At 38.5% G+C, this 15,031-nt stretch overlaps 3 protein-coding genes across 3 annotated transcripts in view; 2 read left to right on the top strand and 1 right to left on the bottom strand.

Annotated features, from left to right (window-relative positions):
• Nucleotides 1–1,175: 1,175 nt before the first annotated feature.
• Nucleotides 1,176–3,253, top strand: LOC106963070 (follitropin subunit beta-like). Its single transcript, XM_015057783.1, has 2 exons — nucleotides 1,176–1,819; nucleotides 2,402–3,253. Exons 1-2 carry the CDS (start codon nucleotides 1,634–1,636, stop codon nucleotides 2,684–2,686), a joined length of 471 nt encoding a protein of 156 aa, XP_014913269.1. The 5' UTR covers nucleotides 1,176–1,633; the 3' UTR covers nucleotides 2,687–3,253.
• Nucleotides 3,254–4,257: 1,004 nt separating this feature from the next.
• On the top strand, nucleotides 4,258–7,471 carry LOC106963068 (mitochondrial glutamate carrier 1-like). Its single transcript, XM_015057780.1, has 9 exons — nucleotides 4,258–4,398; nucleotides 4,749–4,874; nucleotides 4,981–5,036; nucleotides 5,172–5,262; nucleotides 5,354–5,472; nucleotides 5,579–5,774; nucleotides 5,870–6,027; nucleotides 6,151–6,226; nucleotides 6,319–7,471. The coding sequence occupies exons 1-9, from the start codon at nucleotides 4,376–4,378 to the stop codon at nucleotides 6,476–6,478; spliced, it is 1,005 nt and encodes a 334-aa protein (XP_014913266.1). The 5' UTR covers nucleotides 4,258–4,375; the 3' UTR covers nucleotides 6,479–7,471.
• Nucleotides 7,472–8,535: 1,064 nt separating this feature from the next.
• LOC106963069 (tetraspanin-2-like) overlaps nucleotides 8,536–15,031 on the bottom strand; it is a 19,899-nt gene continuing 13,403 nt past the window's right edge. The window contains exons 3-8 of the mRNA XM_015057781.1: nucleotides 12,039–12,136; nucleotides 11,880–11,954; nucleotides 11,723–11,806; nucleotides 11,566–11,625; nucleotides 11,391–11,474; nucleotides 8,536–11,310 (exon numbers count right to left, since the gene is read on the bottom strand). Of these exons, the coding sequence (XP_014913267.1) occupies nucleotides 11,245–11,310; nucleotides 11,391–11,474; nucleotides 11,566–11,625; nucleotides 11,723–11,806; nucleotides 11,880–11,954; nucleotides 12,039–12,136 (467 nt within the window). The 3' untranslated portion in view covers nucleotides 8,536–11,244. The remainder of the gene's footprint in view (nucleotides 11,311–11,390; nucleotides 11,475–11,565; nucleotides 11,626–11,722; nucleotides 11,807–11,879; nucleotides 11,955–12,038; nucleotides 12,137–15,031) is intronic.

Raw genomic sequence — 15,031 nt, 5'->3', positions numbered from 1 at the left:
GGTCTTGTCTCGGTCTCGATACACTCTGGTCTTGGTCTTGTCTTGGTCTCGGGTTAGGTGGTCTTGAACACAACACTGGATGGAGGACAATATTGAAGAGTGATATACTTTGTTGATTTCACTCTCGCTAAGACAGATTTGTCCTGATTTCTTCTCTCATTTTTCTTTACTAATCCAGAAAGAATAGAATAGCTTCTCAATCATTTTTAAATCAAAAACAATAAAACATGTAACTAAACAAATGCTATTAATATGTCTTATTTTCTTATAGCACTGACACACTCTAGCTGCTTGTGGACATACACAGCTGCTTATGTGCATTGTTGGTTTGGTTTTTTCATAAACCTCTTGTCACCCAAATTATGAAAAACCTTCATATGTATGTCAAGGAAGATAATTGCTGAACTGTTTATGACCCAGTTTATTGTATTCATCTGATAGCTTTGTTACATAGTTCTGACCCATCATTGGAAATGTAGAGCGTCACACAGTTGCATGACCAACTTCCTCGTTTGTCATATTGACAGTAAAATTGTCGTTAATCAAGATTAAGCCCTCATAATATATGCACACAGCTGCAGTCATTTAAAACTACACTGCTCATTTTCCATGAAATTACTCATTGTTTGACCATTCTTTCCTTATTTACCTATTCTTTCCTTATTTACCTATGAAAACAAGCAATTTGAAGGAAATGTAATATATAAAAACCATGTGTTTCATCGGCAATGTTTTCAGGCTATAATTTGAGTTTATCTAAAACTGCTTAGATAAGTCTGACAGCCAGCGACATCCTTTTTCTCAGGTGGGACTCATTCATGTATTGTCCCAACATAAGGTGGATCAACAGCAAAGATGCTTGATTTTCACAAACCGATGAAAAACTTAGATTGTTTTATTTCCTCATTATAACTGTCTTATCGCTTGATTTTCTTTTATTTTAACAACATTGACTTAAAATGTGCCATAAGTTTAGAAAAGAAATCATTTTTTTATGAAAATCTGGATTTGTTCAGTTTCCAGAAACCCAAGTAAACAGTTTCACTGACCACTTCTGGCTGGCACATGTACTGGTTTTCTGACCGCCATCTGAACCTGCTGGGACTCAAATTTATATAAGCATGACACCTCCTCCCCTCTGTGCATCAAATAGTGTGACCTGTGAAAATGAATATTCATGTGAGCATGCACACACCTGCAGTCAGCTGACATAATGTCTGGGAGGATATCATAGACTGAAGTTTAGTGGGGCAGCCAAGATGGATTAAGGTTTGCATAAAAGACGCCGAACAGACGCAGTATTTTCAAATCTTAACAGAGGAGAAAAGCAGAGAAGAGTTAGAGAGCTTAGATGACATTAAGTAGAAAAACAGCAGTGCAAAACGTTGTATTTTTTATTTTTTCTAGACGTGAAAGATTGCACATCCAGAGGGACTAATTTTTATTTTTTTTTTTTTACGCTGCATGTCTGATGTGGTAACAACGATAGCTCAATTCACCAAGATTAAACAAACAGGTCTGTATGCATTTCAAAGAAATTCTGTTCAGATGAAGTGCTCTGCGTCTTTCAAATGTTTTATCTTTATGTTCGTGCTTTGCATTTTCCGTGTGATTGCGTCTTGATTGCTCATTTATGTCTGTATCTGCATTTTCTAGCATGCCTCTGTTTATTTTGAGACGGACTCTGCTTTTTGCGTTAATGGTTGGAGCCGTCTACACCTGTACCCTGATGAATCACACAATATGGCTTGAGAAGAAAAACTGTACCCAGTGTGTGGCTGTCAACACGACCATATGCAGTGGCTACTGCTACACGAGAGTGAGTGAGAACAGACCGTTTCTGTTTTTTTGCAAAGGTATTTTTTATTTGAAGTGTGGCTGTATGGCGGCGGCACAGTTGTCATCACCGTCACATTGCAGTCAGAAGGTCCTGGGATTGAATTCCAGCCCAGGGTCATTTTCCAGTAAGATCCTCCCCATAGGTGTCCTTCAGCGTGCTGCGGTTACACACACACGATTCCACCCATAGTCGAAATATCTGACTCTTCGGTTTTTTAGTTACTCTAAAAGAACTATTAGGTGCGAGTGTGTGTGTGTGTGTGTGTGTGTGTGTGTGTGTGTGTGTGTGTGTGTTTTTGACCTGCGTGTCTCTGTGTTGCCCTGTGTTTGATGAGTAGCCTGTCCATGTCGTGCCCCGGCTCTCTCCCGATGAGAGCAATAGATACTCACCAGCCTCCTTATGATCTTCAGGGATAACCAAGTATAGGTAGTGATTGGATAGATGGATAATTAAAAGAAAGAATTCAAAGAATAGATTCTGAAATATTAGTCTTTTTAAACATTTTTGAAGTTCTGATCAAAAACTGCTCTGTTCCTCTCATCCTTCCTTCCTGTCCTCCAGGATACCAATCTGAAGGGCAGCTTTGGCAGGGCTTTCCTGATTCAGCGGAGCTGTGTGCCCATCTCCCTTGTGTACCGGGCTGTCTTCATTCCTGGCTGTCCTCAGGATGTTGGCTCACAGTTGTATTATCCCGCGGCCCGCTGCTGCAGCTGCAGGCGCTGTGACACGCGCACGCACCACTGTGTCAAACCCAGACCGTACTCTTACGACCAGTGCTCTGTGAAACTTGGTGGTGTGGAGAAACAGAATCTGAAATGTTTTGGAAACCTGACAACCTGCTCATAAAAGCAATGCACCTACATGTCAAATGGCAGTTAACTAGCTGACTGAGTCGTATTTGTACTAGATGGCTGTAGCGTTTTCTGTAGTTCGATTGGAAACTGATACAGCAACGAAGCCCTGTGTTGAACGTGTGCTGCATCAATAAATAAGATTGTGTATGCACATTAATAAATAATTGTAAACGGACATTACAATTTCTGGACACTTTTATTGTATCATTTTGCTTCTGTTGGACTTCATGCTCAGTGCACTCATAAAAACTTTAACACATTGTTAAGTTTAGGGGGACACAAATTTGCATATTTCATATCAGCACTACAGCAAAGGGTTTCACTGCCCATGATCTACTTAGATACAGTGTGAGATGCATGCTTATTGAGATAAATCAACAAGGTTGCTAACCCTTCCAGTCCAAAATAAAGTTCATGGCTTAAAGACACCAACATACCCACATTTATAAGTGCACTTAGGCAAGGGGCAGTGTACATCCTGGACCGTTTGTCAGTCCATCACAGGGCAACACAAAAAAGACATGGGACAGATGACCAGGTACACAAACATATTCATGGAGAAGCGGCGGCAGACTTGTTGGGCTTGGAACCCAGTCATATTTTCTGCTTAGTTATACTAGTTAAATTATACAGTTTAATTTTGGTGTGACTGTTTTACACTTGATCCAAAGAGTCGCAAAAAGAAGAAGAAATTTGTGTCATTTGAATAAATGATCAGTAGATGTGAATAGATTTAACAACTTAAATCTATTGTGACGAGTATTAGCTAAAAACCAACATGTAGTTTTGGTTGAGTGGTTGTTCCATGAACGTTTGGTAACATTTTTTGCAAAAAATACCAAAAATAAAAACACAAACAAACAATGTCCTTTGAACTCTAAACATCCGGTCTTGGAAGGTCCGGCTTTGGCGTTGGAGGGTTCGTTCTCTGTCTTGGAAGAAGCAGCCTTGACTTCATGCATGAATGATATCTTTTTGTGCAGGGACTCTGTGCTCTTCTCAATTTCGTCAGAAGAGCACAGAGGCAGTCTCGAAGTCTCAAGAGGCAATACCATGATCCTGATAGTCTGACAACACATATGCAGAGGTGAAGAGTTCCAGCCTATAATCAAACAGTAGAAAATATAGAGAAGAAGGGTTGCCTGTGTGTGGACAGGTCTTGGGAGCTTGTCTTTCTCATTTTTCTGGCATTTAACAAATATATATCTAGTAATTCTAAATGACCTCAAAGAGGAAGAGTTTAGTGTGATCTGTTGCTATACAGTGAGAAAGAAATGCACATGTGTATCTTTATAAAACTCATGTCTGCATCTAGTTTCAACTGTGAGTAGGATTTTGGTTGTTTATTATGTGGGTTTGTTTTAATCTGGATCAGGGAAACCAGTTACTATAAATTCAGTGAATTCTAACACAGTTAGACTGTGTGTCGTCAGAAGGGAATTTTGCTGAGGTTACAAGCAACTCCGGCTCAGTTTCCTGGCTGCAGGGGATGTGGGCGGAGCCAGATGCGAAATTGATCCTAAATCCAGCGGGGCTAAGTTTCCCTTCCCTATATATAACCCTGCTCTTCTTTTCCACTCTTGCCTTGCTCCGTGTCTCTCAGGGACTCCCAGCCTCGTCTCCATCTGCGGCCTGCTTTGTCACCCTGACCAATTTTTGCACTTGCCAAAAACAAGAAACCATGGCCCAGCAACAGCAGATTAGGTATGAACCTTACCAGCATGATACGTAGAATGCATGTAGACACAAATATAACTTTTTAAGTTGAGTAACTCATGTAAATAAAAAGTCCAGGCCTCGAGACGGCCTTTTGCCTGTGTGTAGGATGTGTCAAGTTATTTTTAGGTGGCCGGGTTCCCAGAAGCGTGGTTGAAATAAGCCCTGACACATCCCATAGATACCACTTAAGAAGTGTAAAGAAAAATCTCCCCACAATCCATCTTTCTGTTATTACAAAAATCTTTAAGTCCAGTATTAGAAGTTTGTCATTATCCTCCCTCATTCAGTTGTAGAACGACAATGCCAGGTCTTACACCCTTTGTGTTTTTGTACAGCTTACCTGCCAAACTAATCAATGGAGGGATTGCAGGCATGGTAGGAGTCACCTGTGTGTTTCCAATAGACCTGGCGAAGACCCGCCTGCAGAACCAGCGCAGTGGGCAGCAAATGTATAAGAGCATGTAAGAAGTAACTGTCAGAGAAAGACGGCAGTCTCTTTGTGTTGACGTGACATGAAAAGAAAACGTCTGACAACCTTCACTCATCGGGTTCTCATGTTTCATTCAGGATGGACTGCCTCATTAAAACTGTTAAGTCTGAAGGGTACTTTGGCATGTACAGAGGTGAGTATTAGCAGACCTTGAATGAAAATGTTGTTGTTTTTTCTGTTTTCTGGGTCATTTAGGAGAATAATGATAAAGAATAGCTGCATCTAAAAAATATATTTCAGTTTGTAAATTACTCCTGTCTTTGCCCAGGTGCTGCGGTAAATCTTACCTTGGTAACACCAGAGAAGGCCATAAAACTAGCTGCTAATGACTTTTTTCGCCACCAGTTGAGTAATGACATGTGAGTAGATAATAAAAACTACTTCAGATTTTCCTCTTTTTTCATTATTGTACACTCTTGGGTTGTTTTAACCCTATGCCATTACCCTCAGTGGCAGGCTTACAGTTTTCAAAGAGATGCTGGCAGGATGTTGCGCGGGAATGTGTCAAGTCATCATCACCACACCAATGGAGATGCTCAAGATCCAGCTGCAAGATGCAGGCAGGATAGGTAAAAAATAAATCTTTACCTCCATCTTTGTGCAATCGGCTTTGAATTACCTCTTTAAAATGTTGCTCTCTTAAGACAAAGATGCTTTGCTTGGTATTTCTCCCAGTGGCTCAGCAGAGGGTAATGCCAAGTGTTGTAACTACGCTGAAGATGGGGGGGACCAGTGCTGTTCTCAGTCGTTCCTACAACACCGCCCCTACACCTCAGGTTATTCGTATATCTGCCATAGAGCTAACTAAGGAGCTGCTGAGGACCAAAGGGGTCGCAGGTTTATACAGGGGCCTTGGGGCCACACTGATGAGGTGACTGGAGTTTTCTGTGCATTTTCTTTTATTTTTATAGGTTATTATAGTAATTAATTGGATTACTAACTTATTTTATTGCTTTCTTTTTTTAGGGACATCCCATTCTCTGTTGTGTACTTTCCTCTTTTTGCCCATTTGCAGCAGCTTGGTCAGCATTCATCAGAAGATCTATCCGTGCCTTTCTATTGGTCCTTTATGTCCGGATGTTTGGCTGGATCCGTTGCCGCTGTAGCCGTCAGCCCTTGTGACGGTGAGATGCATGCATACATATTTTGGGAAAGTAGCAAGCAACGATTAGATTTACAGACATTTTTTGGATCATGCGGAAATCATATATCCCTGCAACAAAGTGTGTTTTGCATGTATTCCACAGTGGTGAAGACGAGGTTGCAATCGCTCAAGAAAGGATCCAATGAGGAGACCTACAGTGGAGTTGTGGACTGCATCAGGCACTTATTTCTTTATTAGAGGGTTTTCTATAGCACATCAAAATTGGGATGAGTTACATTCTAATAATCCTGGCTTTTTCTTCCCATTGCAGAAAAATCCTGAGAAAAGAGGGTCCCAGAGCTTTCCTTAAAGGAGCCAGTTGCCGGGCGTTGGTCATTGCCCCACTCTTTGGCATTGCCCAGGTGGTGTATTGTGTTGGAGTAGGCGAATTTCTGCTGGAGTACACTCCATACAATATCTACTCTGCATAAACAGTCTGTCCCTGGACGTTTACGGAGGCTTATTAAACTGCCAGTGCTATGCTCTGGGCAATGGACCCAGCTCTCTACAGCTGTCTAGACTCTTTATTCATAGAGTTCTAGAGGTCAACGCTAAAGGGACCACAAATATTCTATTCAACATGCCTTTAGCTTGATTAACTATTATAGCTTAAGTCTTAAAAGGACTAAAGCTGGTACTTCCTTGTCTATGGGCTTCAGTGGAGCTTACTGCTTCCCTCACTGAGGGTCTATGTTGTTTGATGAATGTTTTGCACAGACCTCTCCCCCCTGTTTAAACTTTAGCCTTACCCTTAAATATACCCCCACACCACTTGACCCTTACTGTAAGCCTAACCTGGATATCATATCAGCTGCAGTCTCTTGGGAATCATAGTTTGATGTCTTGGAGCAGTGCTTCAAAAGACCACAGGCATAAAACTGAAACACACATGTGCAGCTAAGGTCTCTTGCTTGATACTGGCCTTTGTATATATTGTATATTTGTTTTTAAAGATGAGTAATTTTTTCATACAAGTGCCACAAGATAATTCTGCGATGGTGCCCTTTCTGTAACCTGACAAGGAGGGATGAGGAAAACAGACTGTTTAAGGGGTCAAGGCGTGCAAAGAAGTAAACATTTGGGCTGTCTGTTCACCAGATTACTTTTAAGGGCTCTAAGGGGCTTTCAAATAGAACTTTGTCCAAAATGTTTTCCTTTACTAAATCACACAGGGAACATTTTTGGTTGTCTTAAGTTCAAGAAGAGTCACAGCTTAGTACTTTCACTGTGCACCGAGGACCTCAGCCTGAAAAGTTATGTTTATTTCATGTGCAGATATAATGTATTGTCGGTTAAATGTCAAAGATGAGAGCAGTGACTTGTGTCCTGTATTTTTACTATTCAAAATCTGTGCAACTGAAAGTGAAACATGCATTTTTCAAGGTCATTAAGGCGATAAATAAAAAGTCTACATGCCAAACAGATTGTTATGAATCCAGTGTTTGTTTTCTACAGTAAAGCATTGCATAATATACAAGCGGCTAAATGTAGATTCCCTTTTTTCGGATGCAAGCCTGATAGGTGTTACACTAACCCTCTAAGCATGCACCACACACATACTTTAGCTTTTGGCAGCGAAAGTGCTCATGTTGCAGCGTTGGGAAATTCTATCTTGGGTAGTCCTACAGCCTCGGATGCATTACACGCATAACTATCCCTTCAACTAAGTTTTCAGCTGTTCTTGAAACTCAGGTGCAGAGAGGTGAGCCATCGACATGAAGGGACAAGCTATGTTATTACAGGAGATGGGACTTTAACAATTCATTGTATTTACTTAAAAACGTCCCATTGCAAGTCTGGAGGAGCTACATGGATCCAGAGCTAAGGCTGTTAACAGGACATGTGCTAGTCCTGCTGAAAGGAGATAACTTGTTCCACTGAATGGTTGATCATTAACTGCAGCTATAGAGAAGACTACCTAATTATACTTTAAAGAATCAATTCCCTTTAATATAATTTTGCATCAATTACAAAAATCATTACACAGGTATACTTTGTTTGTCTGGGACCCTTAATTGCATACATCATAGAAAAAATGAGCAGTCTAATAAAAATTGTATCACAATTTAACATTTCAGTTTATTATATTTGAACTAATTATTTTAAATTAAGAGTCAATTATTTAACAAAGAGTAATCATGGAAATAAATTTCAATGATTAAGGACAGAAACATGAATGTAATGCAAACATGCATAAAATATGACTACTCAAGGAGTAGTCATGGTTAGCTGAATGAAGATTTAACTTTTGACAAATTTTTATCAATGCATTTTCTCTCAAACAGATAAACACAAGGATTGTGTGCACAATTTTGACTTCTTAATACCTGGGTTTGGTTGGGGTAATGCTAAAAACTATTTATAAATACACTATATTATAAATAGTTTTTAACAGACCTTTACAGAAAAATAGGTAGATAGCTTTAATAATGTATAGATCACACAAAACCAGATTTTAAAGACAAACTGGCAGTGAGAAGACGTAAGAGATTGTGTAAAACCTTTATTAAACCTCAGACAACTGCATTCCTGAGAAGCCTGACATTTGACTAAAATGGACTACCATCTATGAGCTTGTGCATAGTTTTACTTTTAAAGGTTCACATTTTGTCACAACTCCAAATTTACACAGCGACAGCTTTTGGAGTGAATTGCAGTAAACACTAAAAGTCTGCTGAACCAAATGGCACTTTAGTGGCTCTCTTATGTGTTGCCTGAATCGTAAGAGTAAACACTGCCAACTGGCAGCCTGCAGTAGTGCGTAAGCCTTTTAGTTCTTATATTTGACTCATTCTTCACTGACATAACAAAAGCAAAACCCACAGTAGATCAGTGCTTTTGACGAACAACAGGTGTATTTGACCTTAATCAACCAACTATAAGCAGATTATTCTGGGTGAGAAAACTTACTTGTGGGTATAAAAACGGGTTTATTATGGCTATAAGGAAAGGTTTCAATTTTGAAACCTTAACCAGTTTAAGTGAGGAAAGATTCAGGAGCACAACATTTGAACCACTTCTCAAATCGAACCTACTACTACTGTATTGGCAGTCCATCTCTACAAACGTATGCACACATTGCTACATTTATTTACTCTTTAAACACATGATGCTTGCGATCAAACAAAGGCACATTAATAAGTTCTGTATGAGTTAATTCTCTTTCCGAATTGTTAAAACTGACATTACTTTGTCACTGTACATCTAGACCAAACACGAATCGACATAGAACATGTTAAATAATAACTACCACATCTGCCACAAATAATTTACAACTAATAAAAAAAAATAATAAAATAAAATAAAAAAAACATATTTACAAGTTGGAATCCTGACACTCAAATAACTGCGACAGCAGTTTCAGCGACTTGGTTCAACCTACATAAATGTAAACAATTTCACATTGGTCAAGATGATTCCATCCAGTACTTGGTTTAATGAATTAGAAGGGACACATCGACTTTTTAAAATTTATTTTTTATGTTTTGGGACAGGTATTTTTAAGGCACAAAAGATTAAACTGAGATGAGATATAGATTTTAAACTGACAATGAAAGTTCTCAGTTAATCACCTGGGACACTCTGTTCAACTTTCTGGGTAAAACATTTTGACAAAAGAAGCATTTTCATTTATTTTAAGCATCTCTATTCATAAGCTTTGTGTTCTAAATATATCTCAGAAAAAGTAGTTTTATTCTGCTGCATATTTAGGAAGGACGATCACATGAGTATTTCACCTGTATTTTCGGGTGTTTTTCTGAGTGCTAGGTTCCCTTCACAATGGACCAAGACTGTGGCTGGATCAAGACAAAACTGAACTATTCCAACACAAGCAACAAAGACTGTCTTCACAATCTATCGATTTTCTCTATGCATAAGGGTGTAAGGGGTATCTGCACCTCCAGGATATTTTTTGACACTAAGTCTTCTGAGCTAATAGAAAACACTGAGAATTTAATCATATTACTTTGTTTCTAGATAAAAAAAAAATTATCTGAGAAGATTACTGATTGACAAGATCTTGAAAGTTATATTGAGTTTTCTTGCTTTCATACAAAAGATTCACGGTCTTTGTGTGTTAGGTTGCTTATTCTACCGCCGCCCAGAATGCAAAGCTAATCTGGGAAGAGGAAGGAGTATGACTCAATCTTGCTGTGTAAACCTGGTGTCTGTGTCAGATTGAGGTCTGATGACGTTCACACCATAAATAACTCACCCTAGAGTTTATTTGGCACCACACCAAGACCACCTCCTCCAAACGGTCTCGTTGCGGTTGCCTTGGTCTGCAAACTAGTGCAATAGTTGTGTTCATATTTATAGAAACGAACCGCAACAACGGGGGAAAAAAACTGGAGGTTGTATTAAATGAGCTGAACATTTCAAGTTTGCGAACAGCCTTAAACACAAAGACAGCTTGCCCAAATGAGCATAAATTAACAAGAGGTGGTCTATTTTCTCACAGAGATCAGTGCTCTAGCAGTAATTTGTGTTGATTTTGCAAGACACTAAAATCCCTTCAGAAAATGTGTAGCGGCACTTTTGTTTTCTTTGTTTAGATCCGTTTTTGAGCTTCAAATTCAGAGGAAAGGGTTGGATTGAGCAACAATGGTTTCAATAAAGATTTTCTGAAAAACCAAATGAATTAAATTTACAATTTCTACAATTAAGAGTTGTTTTGTTGAAGAAAAACTCCCATGTGAGCAGTATACAGACTCTGTGTACAGTATGTGCCTCCGCCTTTTTTGAGACACTACTACTCAGGACTTAAGGTTAGTTTTTTTTCCCTAAGGTTATGGTCTCACATAGCATGGCATTAGTGTGTTAGTATGTGTGTGCTTCTGTGTCACACATAAGCAGACTCAGCTGTTTTAACCTCAGATTGCACTCCAAGGCTCCAGTTTCCCACAGCCGAGGGGTCAGTGTCAGGATTGTGTGAAAAAGCACTGACACTGCTGTGACAGTATGTGGGTTAACATTTCCAAATGGTTGAGAGAAAAAAACTGTTTAGGAGATTGTAAGGTCAAAATAAACTGTCCTAACAGATGTTTACAAAAGCTATTATTCTATTTGGTTGTGACTACGAATAATGATGATAATAATAATAAAAAAAACAGATCAAAAAATGGAAGCAGAGCACCGAGTTGAAAAGGAATTTCTGAAACTTATGGAAATGGCGAGCGTAGATTTAACATGGATCTCAGATAACCTCCCTGCTGTTGCGAATGGCACAGCACAGCACCATGCTGAAAATCATCCCAATGATCTGTGGACCAGAGAGCAAAAAATCTGGTCATATCTGAAGCTTGTAAAACTATTTTTGACATATCTTGTGTTGTGACTCACCATTACTCCAGCGATGCCAATGCCCACATAACCAATGATGAAGAGTTTACTGTCGAAAAAGTCTTTGATTTTTGTCTCACAATCCTGCAGAGCACAGATAAGGGCAGTAAAGTAGTGTTACTTTACTCATTAGTGACTCGTTGATTCATTAGTGACTGTGAAGCCGATGACATGCCTTGTTTTCAGACTCGGGTTCAGCATCACAAGGGTTCGATTTGGTTCCACAACAGTTCAACTAAAAAAATAAGACGTATAACACAAGAGAGACACTTTCAAACTTCCAATGAAGTAATGAAAACGTAACTTAAACACATGGTTGTTTGAAAACTTACCACTTTCTGGTAGGACAAGATCATTGTGCTGTTGTTGTTTTCAAGGTAAGCTTCTGAGTAGAAGCTCTGCACATCTTCAATTATCTATATGAGAGAAGAGAAGGGTTATACAGGTTGGAAACCTCACAGAAGTGACCAAGGCTGTAGGAAATGGTACCTTATCTTTATTCAAGAATCCAAACACTCCTGCTGCCACCTCAGCTCCAAAAATGATCAGCAAGCAAGCAAAAAACTAAAAGAAAAGACAAATCCTTAAATAATGGTTTTCCTAACACAAACATGTGATAAACAATAATAATTATGGATTTGCACTCACTGAACCCAGCAGGCACTGAGACTCTCTAACAGCTCCACAACAACCAAAGAATCCAACAAGCATTATCAGACTGCCGGCACCAATTAGTATGTACACACCTGCAAAGACAGGGAAATAAGGAATGGTAATGCTAACACATAAACAAGACTTTTAGTTTTGAAGAATAAAACTATTTCAACACCACTTTATTATATGAATGGAATATATCAATACACACTCACTGGCTATTTTAGTTGGGCACAAGCAAGCAAAGAGATAGCATCAATTCAATGTCATGTGATGAAGAAGACTTGCTGAAGCTCAAACCAAGCATCAGAATGAGGAAGAAACGATGCGACTTAAAGTGTTCAAGCTTTTTATTTTACTACAACATAAATACACATGACCAAAAGCAAATAACATGACAATATATCTAAAATATAGGCATAGCAAAAACAATTATTTAGTTAGATTTTTGAGCTGGATGGAGAAAGTGCTAACCCCTAACATATACGACACTAACTAGTCAAGATGCAAAAGACATCATTTGCTGGCCAGGTGTGATTTGTTTGCTTCCTTGTTCACACTCACAAGAATGTTCCATGCATATTTACAGGCATAAAACAAATTGTGCTGTTAACATCAGACTAAATATTAAGCTAGAAGGGATAAAGTAGCAATGCTACAATCAGCCATATCAGCTGGAAAAAAACTGTTTTGTTGCTAGATGCACTGGCTAATGGCTGTTATCCAATAAGTTTGTTTACATTTAACTCAGTCTCCAAATAATAAATGACTAAGATCAAAAATAATTCTCAGCTCATCGCCATTAGACTTTCGATGGTTTTAATCACCTACCAAACTTTAGCTACATATTCAACAATCTTCCACCTCATTCATGTAGTAGCTGCATTTACCAGCATAAACAGCAGATGGCAGCAGACAGCTAAAGATCTGAGCTAATGCTGTCAGTACTTCTGTTTCCAAGATCTGAACCAGACTTTGAAGCTGTCATTTACTATTAATGTTGCTGCTCTCCAAGTTGCCTTTTTAGGATTTGTTCAATTGGAGCACTCTTTCCGTGTCCTTACATATGTTATAATTTGTTGGAAGTTTAGCCTGGGAGGTTTCCCTTTGGTGCCATGATTTTGAAGGATCTACTATTACAAAAAAGAAACAAAAAAACAATATATAAACATCATAGATATGTATGCATGGAGAAACCTAACAAGATTAGTTTAGTCTGTTGTGAGGCAAACAGAAAATAGGCTGAGTCCTTTCTTGACTTCCTCTGTCTAATCAGAAATGATTCAGCCTTTTTCTCAACATACAGAAAAACACCAAAGTAATTTAGCTTTTTCACATTTTTAAAAATCAATTTCCATTGTAACTTTATGGCATGAGAAAGAAGAAGAGCCCATGGGGAGTTTAACGGTGATGCAATGAGGCATGGCAACAGTTGCGCGCTCTCATCTGTACCAGCGAGAACAGCCCACTCCCTGTCCAAACTGGGTTAAGCACTACAATCTAGGAAAACATAATCACAGCCATGCATCTTACACTGAATTGCTTAGGCTTTTCTCAAGGGCACACCTTTACCATTTTGTACAAACGTTATTTCTCACTAAGTCACTGGTCTACGACTAACAAATGTAAAGCATGAGTCAAGAAAAGAAGAATCTATTCTTTTTAGACTGCTGAAATTACTGATATTTTTGAGAGTTTATGCAAAATGTAAATTAAATTTGAGTTATTTTTTTTCTAATCTATAACCAATCTAAACAAGCCACCTATTTCTCTATTACTTTTTGCACTTTTTCATTACATTTCTGTCTTCGTTTCTTACTTCCTCCAGCTTTGCTTTGCTTCAAAGATTTTTTCCATGGGTATTTTACAGTGGCTGTTCTGCCGTCTGTCTCCTTCTTTCCGTCTGGGCAGAGACAACTTGAAAGGTGGTGTGCAGGCCTGTGGTTTCCCTCATGGATTCTCAGTCAGTGTGTGTAGCTCTCTCTCTCTCTCTGGTTACACACTCATCTTTTGCATAAAAGTTTAATATTCTAAAATGTTGGAAAGCATGTTGGTGCATGGAAAAAACAGATTGTGATGACCAATGAAAAAAAGAAAACTTATTTGGAAAGTTGTAGGTGTGATTTGATGAGTTGGGTGTGGAATGATGCAATAGAAAGCCTGGCCGAAGCATTTATCCAATTAGCTTCTCCACACTTTGACATGCTACAACCACAAACGTCAATCTTTAAGAATTTTATGTGACAGACACACATAACTCGAATAAAAGAATGTGAATAAATTCAAGGTCGGAGGAAAGTAATTGCCCCATTGTCTTAGATTTTCTTTTATTTACAAATAAAAATATGAAGAATCTGTTAGAGCTGCAAAAGTTTAACTGTACTTTTGCAGCTGTAAGAAAAGTTTTATAGCTGCAAAAGTGTGACATTTGTACAGATTTTTTTTAGTATCAAATCTAAACTGTGTGTTTATCCCAGATTTTCAACAAGGGCTACTCTGGGTCTGGGATGTTTTAGCATATGAATAAGCCTCATAATCATTACATTTTTTTATCTGGCTATATGTTTAGGGTCACTATCTTGAGGAAAGGGTAACTTCCACCACATTTTGAATTCTTTTCCAGTCCCTTCCAAGTTTTCTTCCAAAATTGTCCTGTATTTAAATCCAGTTTTTTACCCAACACCTCTGATAAGCTTCCCCACAGCATGATACTGCCACTACCAAGTTTCATCTTGGACATGGTATGTTAAGGGCCACGGGTGATCTTAGCTTGAGGTTTGCATTTAGGCCAAAAAGTTTAAATTTTGGTTTCATCTGACCACACTTTACTATATTTCATACATGGCAAGTGGCATGTATGAAATACATGCAATACATGTATACACACATGCCACTTGCCATGCATTTCATATATATATATATATGAAATGCATGGCATTTCATATATATATATATGAAATGCATGGCATTTCATATATATATATATG

This window comes from Poecilia latipinna, unplaced genomic scaffold, assembly GCF_001443285.1.
Source record: "Poecilia latipinna isolate Pla-1442-1.1 unplaced genomic scaffold, P_latipinna-1.0 Scaffold1491, whole genome shotgun sequence".
Lineage (NCBI taxonomy): Eukaryota > Metazoa > Chordata > Actinopteri > Cyprinodontiformes > Poeciliidae > Poecilia > Poecilia latipinna.
This window is presented reverse-complemented; position numbering and strand designations above follow the sequence as displayed.